This window comes from Nomascus leucogenys, chromosome X (genome assembly GCF_006542625.1).
Source record: "Nomascus leucogenys isolate Asia chromosome X, Asia_NLE_v1, whole genome shotgun sequence".
Classification (NCBI taxonomy): Eukaryota; Metazoa; Chordata; class Mammalia; order Primates; family Hylobatidae; genus Nomascus; species Nomascus leucogenys.
In genome coordinates, this window is record NC_044406.1 from 92246180 (window position 1) to 92258659 (window position 12480).

The window sequence follows — 12480 nt, forward strand, 5'->3', positions numbered from 1 at the left end:
TGTTGGCAGGGAAGTCCTAAGCTAGTCAATTAATGGTGGCTTAATCATTATAGCACAATCCTATGCTATTCCTCCTGTGAATTATAAAGAAGTATAAAACATTTCTTTTTAGTAGGTAAGAGTCCAGTTGGATACTTGAAGCAAGACATAAATACAGAATCAGTTAAAGGGAATTCAGGATATAAACAATAGTTTGATATAAGGGTTGTTTTATGACAACGGTACACATGACATTATGTTTCTGCATGCTGAGTCCTCTCATTTCTTTCTTCCAGTTGCCTCTCAGATTTGTCTTCTCAAAAAAAAAAAATTCCCCAAACTCCAACCTGATGTGACTGCTCACCACCACCCATCGCCACACACTGCAGCATTGTTTCCTCAACCTCTTAGTTTTTTGTTCTTCTCTCAGCCCATTCCACATATCAAGCCAATCATCATTAGACATCACTTCCTTTGAGTCATTTTTTGTTTCAAGATCTACAATGACACTCCAGCCTAGAACATCATGTCCAAATTCCTCTGCCTGTTACTCAGAGTCCTCCAGAGTTCAGCCCCATCCTATCTATATAGTTTCATTTTTAATTCATGGTGCTCACAAAACCCCTTCTCATCAGGCTCATTTTCCTCAAAGCATATTATGCTTGTGAAGTTCTACTCTTGTGCCTTGGTTTATGTTGTTCATCTTTCCTGATAATCTTTTGAAAATCTTTTTGAGAATCTTTTCTTCTTTACTCTCTGCCTTTCCAAATCTTCTCCATCCCTTAAGTTTCGTATGGAGATCCGTTCTCTTCATAAAACTTTCCCCAAACCTTCCAGCAAATATTGACCTCTCCTTTCTCCATTTCTTTTCCACCGATATATAGCCTTATAGCTCAAATGCTATATTCTATGTTCCATTCTCTATTATGGTGCGCTAGTCCTGTGTTCATAGTCCTGTATTATAAATTGAGGGCAAAGATAAAGACTTTACTTTCTTTCCCTTTAGTACCTAGCACAAGACTTGGTGTACAAAAGATGCTTAATTGGTATTTTTGAACAATTATCATAATGAAGATATCATTGCTTTATTATATTGTTTTGGAGGTTGCAGTGGAGAGTGGGGGATAATTCAGAGGTTTAGAAGATTCATGTCACTAAAAATGTCCATTAGGGTAATATTTCATTGAGAATACCACTACAAAGCATATAGGAGGACTTACTATTTCTCAATTATACTTTTAAAATATATATTTCTTTATACTTACAAATTTATAAAAACCACCCAAAATAGTCCATTTGTTTCATTTTGTTGGAAAATGTAGTTGTCAAAATGGCCTATTTACAGTGAATCAATAGTGCTCTAAATGTGCTGGGAAATGGATATTGTATGCATAGAGTAACAACCCAAGTAGGAAGTAGGAACACTGTCTAATAAATGTTTACACACCATCAAGTCTACAAACATTAAATATCATACATGATAGAATCTTTCTCATCCTGAAATTTATCTCAATTTTTCCATTACTTTCTTTCATTTTCTTTTCTAGCTTTACTCACAGACAAGCCTCCCAAGCCATTGTTCCCCATGGAGAATCAGCCAAGTGTTATAGATGTCCAGCTGGGTAAGTCCCCTCCTTGGAGTAACACTTCCTAAACTTGCCCTCTGTTAACAGATAGGGAAAATTGCAAGAACCAGGAAAGGTTTATTGCCACTGTTATTACAAGCAAATCAGTTTGTGTTCTGCTCATTTGTAACCCTGGAGTTCAGTGCAATAGCAGTTTAAGGAAATGAGTTTGTATTGCATCAAAAAATGGTAATACTAATTAGTTACACTGGGTATTAAGTGTGTTGTATGACAGAGCTTTTTAATTCTATGATTGATAGATTTATGAGTGTCTTGCATTGGTGATTGGTACAGAAAACTTTTCATACATGTCAGCCAAACTTTTTATTTGGACAGCATTAACTCCTGGAGACCAAGCACTTCTTAAAATAACATACAACCCTTCAGTTTCGCCTTTAAAATGATTTGATAATATTATTTTCAATATCACAATCCAGGGCCATTTAAAACTTGTTTTTAAGTTGGGATCCTGAATATTTATGAATCATATGATGTTGGGAAAAGTGACAAGTTGACTTATGAGTGCTACTGTCCTTTTACACACTCAAATAAGAACACAAGGTGTTACACCTCTTTTAGAGCTCCTACTGCTAATCCTTGTAATTTTAAGTACTGTAAGCTAAAAACTCAGAGGCCTGCTAGGATCTCTTTCAAATTGTGGCCTTTAATTTAAATCATGCCCTTTAACATTTGCGAGATTTCATCTGTCTTGGATTTCATTCTAGTATTCTAAATTTCTTCAATTCTAAACAGAAGAACCACAAGAGACCTGAGTAAATATGCTTGAAATGTATTGATCTTACACTGAATATATGATTTATTGATATTTGTGACCATAGTGGTCTCTATCCATTATACAGCCAGGGAAGACAAATTGATCCCAATTTTCACTCACTTAGAAAGGTTTTTGTTTTTGTTTAATTTTTGATTATTGTGGGTACCTAATAGGTGTGTATATTTATAGAGTACATGAAATATTTTGATACAGGTATACAATGTATAATAATCACATCAGGGTAAATGGGATGTCCATCACCTCAAACATTTATTCTTTCTTTGTGTTACAAACAGTCCGGTTATAATATTTTAGTTATTTTAAGATGTACAATAAATTATTGTTGAATGTAGTCACCCTGTTGTGCTATCAAATACTATATCTTACTTATTCTAACTATATTTGCATGCCCATTAACCATTCCTACTTCCACGACACCCAAAACCCTTCCTAGCCTCTGGTAACTATCATTCTACTCTCTATCTCCATGAGTTCAATTGTTTTAATTTTTTAGTTCCCCAAAATAAGTGAGAACATGTGCAATTCGTCTTTCTGTGCTTGGTTCATTTCGCTTAATGTAATGGCCTCCAGTTTCATCCATGTTGTTGCAAATCACTGGATCTCATTCATTTTTATGACTGAATAGTATTCCATTGTGTATATATACCACATTTTCTTTATCCATCTGTCTGTTGATGGACACTTAGGTTGCTTCAAAATCTTGGCTATTGTGAATAGTGCTGTAATAAACATGGGAGTATAGATATCTCTTTGATATAATGATTTCCTTTCTTTTGGGTATATGCCTAGCTGTGGGATTGCTGGATCATATGGTAGCTCTATTTTTAGTTTACTGAGGAACCTCCAAACCATTCTCCACAGTGGTTGTACTAATTTACATTCCCACTAGGAGTGGACATTTGGGTTCCGTTTGCTCCATATCCTCTCCAGCATTTGTTATTGCCTCTCTTTTGGATGAAAGCCATTTTAACTAGGGTGAGATGATATCTCCTTGTAGTTTTTGGAAGTTTTGACTCAATTTTTGATCTTTATAATTCAATTGGGATTGTTGGAAGCTTGTTTATATCTTGAAAATAAGAGACAGAAAATTATATTCCTAATGTTCACTTTTCCAAAATGAAATATAGCAAATAGTAGTTTTTAAATAAGCCTAGCAATGTGAGTACCAAAGTTAAGCATTTTAAACAAAACAAAAAGAAATTAATAAACATGTTGTCAAGAGTGGACTGTGCAAATGGTAAATATTTGGAAATAATGAAGTATTAGACTGTAGCTCTTCTTATGTCCCCTATATTGTTTTACAGTCATTATATTTTGTTAGAGCCAAATCTAGATATGCTGATACCCTTACTGACTGTATGATACATTTTGCTTACATTTATCTACCTTGAACTGGGATAAAAATATTCCAAGGGAACTTTGTGTTTCCAGGGGTTACATGGAGCCATATGCTGGTCTCGTATGATTAGTTTACATGGAAATTCAAGTGGATAAATTGTTTTCATTTGGCATGAAAACAATTTATCCACGTATATATCTATATATCTATATCTATATCTATCTATCTATCTATCTATCTATCTATCTATCTATCTATCTGTAGAAAGCAACATTTGCATGATGAAATGTACATTATAAGCCCAGGCCCGGTCGCTCACGCTTGTAATCCCAGCACTTTGGGAGGCTGAGGAGGGCAGATCACAAGGTCAGGAGATCGAGACCATCCTGATTAACATGGTGAAACCCCGTCTCTACTAAAAATACAAAAAAGTAGCCAGGCATGGTGGCAGGCACCTGTATTCAAAGCTACTCGGGAGGCTGAGGCAGGAGAATGGTGTGAACCCCATAGGTGGAGCTTGCAGTGAGCTGAGATCATGCCATTGCACTCCAGCCTGGGCGACAGAGCGAGACTCCATCTCAAAAAAAAAAAAAGTACTTGATAAAATAAACAAATAAAATGTGAGTAAATTTTATGTTTGTGGTCCCTGGAGGAATACCTTCTGTACTCTCTTCTGCTATCAGGCACACAACAGCAAAGTTTGAAAAGTATTGATCCAAAGCAAGGAGAAGGACCATTGTAGAAGATACATTCCATTCAGATTCACTGGGTGCAACACCTGTATGTACTGTTCAGGACATCTACAAGATGTGCACTTTGTATAAACCTGTATTCTAACATAGATATATATACCAAAATACCCTACCAAATACTACCATCCTATAAGATTACTAAAATAATTTACTTCCAATTTACATTAGATGTAAGGCTGAACTTTTCGGGTTTTAGTTTGTAACACAAGTGGAAACAACTTTATTGACAGAAAGATGGAGACCTGCTTATTTTTCATCCCAGAAAGGCTGTTACTCTGAGATGTTAAACAACCATATAATTCAGAGAAAGAAAAGCAAAATCAGTCAAACCAGATCTCTGGTGTTTCAAGGAGCACATGACTGATTAATTTTAAGTGATTTTAACTCTTTCACGGATTTATTTAGTACCATTTATTCACAATTGGAAATCATTTTGTAAGTTGCTCTTATACCTCAATAGTCAGATGACATTATGAGCACTATAAATGTCAAAGAGCTCCTCCGTGTGAGTGGGAGTTCTGCAGTCAGAATCATGAGACATTAGAAAACACCATGTGTAAAAAAGAGATAGAGAAAGATAACTGGGACTATTGGATATTTCTGTCTGTCTGGAAAACTTGAAGAATTCAGTAAGGTAATGAAAACTGGAAATTGTTTTCCTTCAGTTTCTGAAGTTTATCAAACACACTCAATTCTGGACATCCTCAAGCTAGAACTAAAATTAGAGCTGCCAAGAAATACAAAAATCCAATCCATATGACTAAACACATTATCAACTTTGGGTTTCCCAAATCCCATTACTTAAAATTTTAGACAACATCATGGTAGATTAAAGCTGGCCATAGATTTTTGGCTACTTCTAATATCTAAACTTGATTTTTCATTCTTCTCTCATTGAATCTGAGTTGGCCGTCGGGACACACTTGACCAATAGAGTGTGGCAAAAGTGATGTTCTGAAATTTTAGAAGCTGATTCAAAAGAAACTTGCAACTTCTGTCCCAGTGTTTTGGTCCACTCTGAAACCACCATGCTGTTTGAAGTTTAAGCCACATAGAGAGGCACTAGAGAATGAGACACAATATGGTGGGAGAGAGAGGTCAACTAGCACCACGACACCAATATAAGTGAAGAAGATATCTTGGAAGTGGATCCTCCAGCCCTAGCTTCCCTGGCTTATGCTGTGTAGATCACAGACAAACCACTGAGCTGAACTCTTCTCAAATTTATGACCCCAAAATTCATGAGCGAAATAAAGTGATTGTCATTGGCCATTAAGTTAGGGGTAGTTTGTTAAGTAATTAGTAGATAACCTGAACAAACATTAATTAGTTTATCTAGAGCATTATTAATTTTATTTTTCCCATGGACAAGAATTTCATGCAGCAATTTTATGCAAAATGAGACACGTTTTAGGAAATACTTGAGTATCGGCTTCAAGGTAGTTGTAGAAAACATGGTCTGGAATAAATGTTTATGTGTTCATTTGAGGGTTACACTCTGTTCTCAGTTCTGAATATTTCTAAAAGGAATTCATTAAATGAAAAATTTCAGTAGAAATAAATACTTTTCATGCATGGAGTTGGCATCAGTACAGATATTTTGTTATGTCTCTAGAGAAAAACAAACATCTTGACTTTCTCTCTCCTATAGTGGAAGCCATTAGTCATCTGCAAAGTTCTAGAAATTTACATACGTTTTTGCGGACTTAGTGATGACAGTTTGGTTGTTGCTAAATTTTGTTCACATTGTAATACTGAAAGAAGATTAATCTTCACCAAATAACCATATATTTTGAGATGATAAACACATTCTTAACAAAATAATCTGAAAACTATTGCTCTCACAAAACAAGTCTATGTAACTAAAGTTCCTTGTGGTAATGTATGATATATAAAAGATAAAACAATGTACAACACACACGTACAAAATTCCAATTTGGTCCTGTTATCCTTTGTTTTTTCTCTCTCTGAAGGTAAATTTAACTTTAAATTTGAGAAATAAACCTTGACTATACCAGGGCTAATTCTTTTCTCAGCAGTTGAAAAAAATATATTTTCAATAATTTTTTCTAAGTAAAACAACACTGTATTACAATATATAAACTTATTTTACACCTTTAATACCAATTTATTAAAATATTGTAAGGACGTGCCCCATTTGAAATATATTCATGCCAGATAGACCCTTTTTCATAAACTACTTCTTTTCGTGAGACCCAAACGCATGCTTTACAAACTGTAACACACTCCTGGAAGCTTTGAAAAAGTCATGAACAAATTTGCATGAAAGATTTGAGATCTGCTATCTAATTTTAATTAAAGATGAGGTTGAAAATGTGCTGTGTTCTTCTGACTGATGATGATCATTTTCTTTTCCTTTCTTCCTTCCTTCCTTCCTTCCTTTCTCTCTCTCTCTCTCTCTTTCTTTTTCTTTCTTTCTTTCTTTTTTTTTTTTTTCTTGAGATGGAGCCTTGCTCTGTCACCCGGGCTGGAGTGCAGTGGCACGATCTCGACTCACTGCAACCTCCGCCTCCCGGGTTCAAGTGATTCTCCTGTCTCAGCCTCCCAAGCAGCTGGAATCACAGTCACGTGCCACCACGCCCAGCTAATTTTTGTATTTTTAGTAGAGATTGGGTTTCACTGTGTTGGCCTAAGGTGGATCAGAAAAACTCAGACAAGTAGAACAGTCCAAGCTAATTGGGTTGCTTTTGATGTTTCAAAAAGCCAATAGTTCATTTCTAGACAAATCTGATCCAGTATAAAAAATTCTTTTTCTTTTCTATTCTCATTCAGAATTTATTTTATTTTTACAGGCTATTCAAATTCATATTTCATGAGTGTGTTAGGTGCCATTGGCTCAAACTGTCTCTATGTGTGTAAGAAGTGTTAATCTTCATCAGAAATCGATTTCCCTAGCATATCAGTTTCTACTGAAAATTATATCAGATCCCTTAAGAGACCAGTGTAAAAGACTCCACAAGAGAATATATCAAAATATAACATTTAATTCAATACTCAGGACTAGAAGGCAAACAAATAACCAATTTAATCCCAAATTAGGAAATAAGCTATTCAACCAAATCTATGTTTTTTATAAAACATTATTTACCTGAAAACATTTATTGAGTTCTTACTGGAGGCCAGCATATTAGATCCTGAAGATATAGAGGTGAATTAAATGAATTTCTTGGCCTTAAGGAGTTCTCAATCTAGTGGGGAAACAGATGTGCATAAGTAGAATTGCATCGCAATATGAGAACTGCCAAAAGAGGGAAAAAGGGAAATGATTTTTCTTGTGGCAGGGCCTCATGTACTAAAGGTTCTATGTGCTTAGGCTTTCACTGAATACAATGACAAAATTCTGTAGCTTCACCCCAATTACTAGATTTATCTGAAAATAATTAAGAATTACCAAGAATAGAACCTTTTGAAATCATAAATTGTCCACCATTTGCTTTAATGTGGCAAATACTAAAAATGGAAATTTATGATACCCTTGAATCAATTCAGTTTAACAAAATTAGTCAACTCCTTCTAAAGTTGAAATAAAATGAACAATCCAAAGCAAGTCAACAACTGAGCTAAATGTCAAACCAGAATTATTGTTTTTTTATTTTTCTATTTTTTCTTATACTTTAAGAAGAAAATGTGGCACATATACACCATGGAATACTATGCAGCCATAAAAAAGGATGAGTTCATGTCCTTTGTAGGGACATGGATGAAGCAGAATTATTGTTAATACAAATAGTAATACATGATTATTTCATTAGCTGGAGTCATAACTTGGTATATGCATTGTGTGTATAATGGTGGGAGCAAGGGATTTTTAAAATTTTTTATATGATATTCTTACCCTCTTAGTGTCAAATAACTCCTTAAAAACTTTTACGTAATCTTGAATAACTGAACGCTATGGAGACTTTGGAGAGTAAGACGGAGGGTATTATGAACTTACTCAGCTTTCTTGGCACACATAACTGGAGCGAGTTCATGGCAGAATTTCCTCACCCTTGTAGACATTCTAGGATTAGTGAGTTGTTTCCAAAAGACCTATTTATTCAGGATAACACGCATAAGCTTAGCATGACCTACCCCAAACTGAAAACCATTCTATTGCCCAGATCATATACCATGTGCATTATTTACAACTTTGGAAAATCTGGGCCAAGCCTTTTCCTTAAGAGTTGGCTGCAGTATTAATGAGTGAGACTGAAACTGGTTCCCTTCCTTTGTCTAAGTTTCTATAACAGCTGTGCTTGTTGTGAGATTTTTTAAGAATGAAATGGGAAAAAAGCTAACAGTTTACTAAATAGTGTCTGATTATAATCTAACAATGTGATTACGAACATCTCTTAAATAGCATGATTGTTAACCAGTCCTCTATGCATACATTGGTGTTTGGGGGCATTGCTTAGGCTTATGTCTTATCGAGATACTGATACAAGTTTGATGGTGTTTCATCATATTTTTAAAAAGCCAAAACCATGATTTCATATATTTGGAACCAAAATTATTTGAGAATTTACTAGGTACTAGGCACTAAAATGGGTATTTGCACATACAGTGTCTTATTACTCATAAGAGCTCAAAGTAGTAGTAGATATTGTTGAATTATTTTGCAGATGAGGAAACATAACCACAGACAGATGAAATAGCTTACATGATGTTATATAATTAGTAAGTGACAAAGATGGGATTTCAACAAGATCCGTTTCACTCCGACGTTTTTTCTTTTTATTATAGCACACTGGGTATGGTAACATTATCTAGACCCCAAACTCTATCCTAGGAAAAAACTATCATTCTAATAAGGACAGCTAAATAATATTAACAACTATAGTAATTATTATTTAATAACAGCTCTACTATTACAAATAATAATGTTATTACTCTACTTACTATTATAATTTAATAACATTTCTAGTACTGCTAAGAATAGCAATTATTATTATAATAATGCTTATTTAATAATAGTTCTACTACCACTAATAATAATTATTATTTGTAGTGATAATATCAGTAGTAGTAGTAGTGGTGGTGGTGGTGGAGCTGTCACTTATTGATTGCTTACAGGGTGCTAGGCACTATATTAAATACTTTATATAGCTTATTTTATTTAATCTTCCCAGCAACGCTTTGTGATAAACCCAACTACTTGCCTCATTTTAACAGTTTTATTATTATATTAGTCATATACCATACAATTGGCAATTTAAAACATCCATTTCAATGATTTTTGGTCTATTCACGATGTTGTGCAAGCATCACCAGAATTTGGTAACATTTTCAACACACCAGAAAGAAACTCTGTACCCATTGACAGTCACTCCTCAGTCCCTCATCCTCATCCCTATCCTCAGCTTTAGGTAGTCATTAATCAACTATCTGTAACTATAGATTTGCCTATTCTGGATATTTAATATGAATAAAATATATAACGTGGTCTTTTGTGATAGGCTTCTTACATTTAGCATAGTGTTATCAAGGTTCAATCATTGTTATTGCATGTATAAGTACTTCACTCCTTTTCATTGCTAAATAATAATCGACCACATTTTATTTATTCATTAATTAGTTGATTGACATTTTGATCATTTGTACTCTGTGGCTCTTACAACCAATGCTGCTGTGAGCATTCATGTACAAATTTATGTGTGGACATATGTTTCCATTTCTCTTGTGTATACCTAGGAGTAGAATTGCTGGGTCATTCAGTCATTCTATGTCTAACCTTTTGAGGAACTACCAGACTGCTTTCCAAAGAGACTGTACCATTTTACATGCCTATCAGTAATGCAAAGCGTTCCAATTTCTCTACATTCTTGAAAGCACTTGTTATTTTCTTATTTTTAACATAATTATTCTAATGTGTATGTAGTGCTATTGTGGTTTAAATTGTGTTTTTTATTTATATTTCCCTAATGGTTAATTATATTGAGCATCTTTTCATGTGCTTGTTGGCCATTTGTATGTCTTTGGAGAAATGTCTATGGCCCATTTTTTAAATGAGGAAAATGGGCTGGGAGAAGTTATACAACTTGTCCCAGCTAGTAAGCAGCTTGAAAGTAGTGAAGCTAAAGTTGTCACTCTTAAACCTTGCCATATTCCTACTAATATTAGTACTATTGTTTACAAGGTCCTCTTGTACTTCTGCTCTTTCTTAAAATAGATTTTTGGACAGAAGGTGAGTGATCATATATATGGAAGTTAAAGGGGTGTCTAGTGTGAATTGATTCAGTGAGAAAATAGAAATTATTAAGAGCATTGTTTTAACTTTAAATCTTTGTAACTCAAGCCACAACTCCATTTTAAATAACAAACTAATTTGTAAGCAGTACATATGCCTGAAAACTAGCTGTGAAGCACAAGACAATATAGGAAAGTTTTCTGGAGGGATTTACAGTATACTTAAATGGCCAAAAATTGTATATAACCCAGTATCTGAACGGAGATCAAGAAATTAATTTGTATCATTCAACAATAGGAAGTATAGATTAAAGAGACTTTAAAAATAAGTTAGAGAACTCTCCACTGTTTGAATTTGTTAGGAATAAGTGTCAACTGAGTGCACTGTTCCCCAAAAGCATATGATATCTGTGTTGATATCAATACCATCAGCTTTGCAGCACTTCTCAGCAGTTTCATCTTCTAACCCATCTTATTCAGTGGGTTATAGATGCTTTTTAAAGATCTGGAAAAGAAAAAAAAAGCTACAAATTTTGACTATGTCTAAAATGCCACATGAACTGGGAAAAAAAGAAAATTATGATCTCTTTTAATTCAAATATTTTATATAATTTTATGTAAATAAAGGCAGATTTTATAGACGAACTTGTAGAAAATTGAGTAAGCTATTATCTGGCTTATTCATAATTGAGGTAGGAGGGTATTCTCATAATTGAGGCAGAAGGGTAACTGTATCATTTAGATAATTCCATTAATTGTCCTCTATACTTCATTTAAATAAATTTGGCTTAAACTTTGGAAGATCTTTTGCTCCTTTAATAATAGCTCTTTCCAGAAATTACTTAGATATATCAGGAGTATATTTTGGTCCTTTATATATCAGGATATAAATTTTGGTCCTTTTTTGGGGGGTCAGGGTCTCGCTCTGTCACCCAGGCTAGAGTGCAGTGGCATGATTCTGGCTCACTGCAGCCTCAAACTCCTGGGCTCAAGTGATCCTCCTGTCTCAGCTTCCTAAGTAGCTGGGACTACAGGGACACATCACTATGCCTGGTGAAGTATTTTTTAACATTTTTTGTTGAGACAGAGTCTACATAGAATAAGGACAAGGCAAGAGATCTGGGAAAAAATACTCAGAGATCTGTGAAACTACAACTAGTAGTTTATGTTCAAGGTAGTAACTTGGAGTTTGGAAGCTTAGAGGTTGCAGAAGTCCCGGCAAGGTGGTAAGCAAAGAAGTCACATCAGAAAAAAAAAACTGATCTAGGGTTTCTAGCAGGGTGGAAAAGTCAAAGGCTGAAAGCCATCACAAATCAGGCAACAAATGGATACTGAAAGACCAAAGACAGTGGTACTAAACCTGTAAGAGTTTGCTCTTGATTCCCACAAGAGAAAGATATTGTCACTGTGGACATGGCCACTGAAAAGTAAAGTTTGAAAGAACTGGGTCTTAGAGTGATGCAAAAGAGGGCACACCTGGCAATTAAGATACGTTAAAGCAAGTCCTTTGGCTGAAAAAAGGAACTCCTTCAAAAAGTGTGTAATGTAAACTTGGCCTGGTACCAGTTCTAATAAAAAGTCGAGTCTTTACCAATATCTGAATTTCAAAAAAACTGAATTAATAGTATATTCATCAAGTCCACAAAAAAGCTTTGATTTTGTTTACAAATGCAATATTAACCTAGGAAAAGAGCCTGTGTATATTGAAATGTGGTGTATATTTGTAAGACACTTATTTTCCCAGAACAAGAGGAGCTCTGACTCACTGAGGGCCTGTATCAATTTCATTTATTTTCCTTA

General features: G+C 34.6%; 1 protein-coding gene across 1 annotated transcript in view; it reads left to right on the plus strand.

Moving 5' to 3' along the window:
- IL1RAPL2 (interleukin 1 receptor accessory protein like 2) overlaps positions 1 to 12480 on the plus strand; it is a 1171118-nt gene that overhangs the window by 877839 nt on the left and 280799 nt on the right. Inside the window, exon 6 of the mRNA XM_003262140.1 lies at positions 1527 to 1601. Within this exon, the coding sequence (XP_003262188.1) occupies positions 1527 to 1601 (75 nt within the window). The remainder of the gene's footprint in view (positions 1 to 1526; positions 1602 to 12480) is intronic.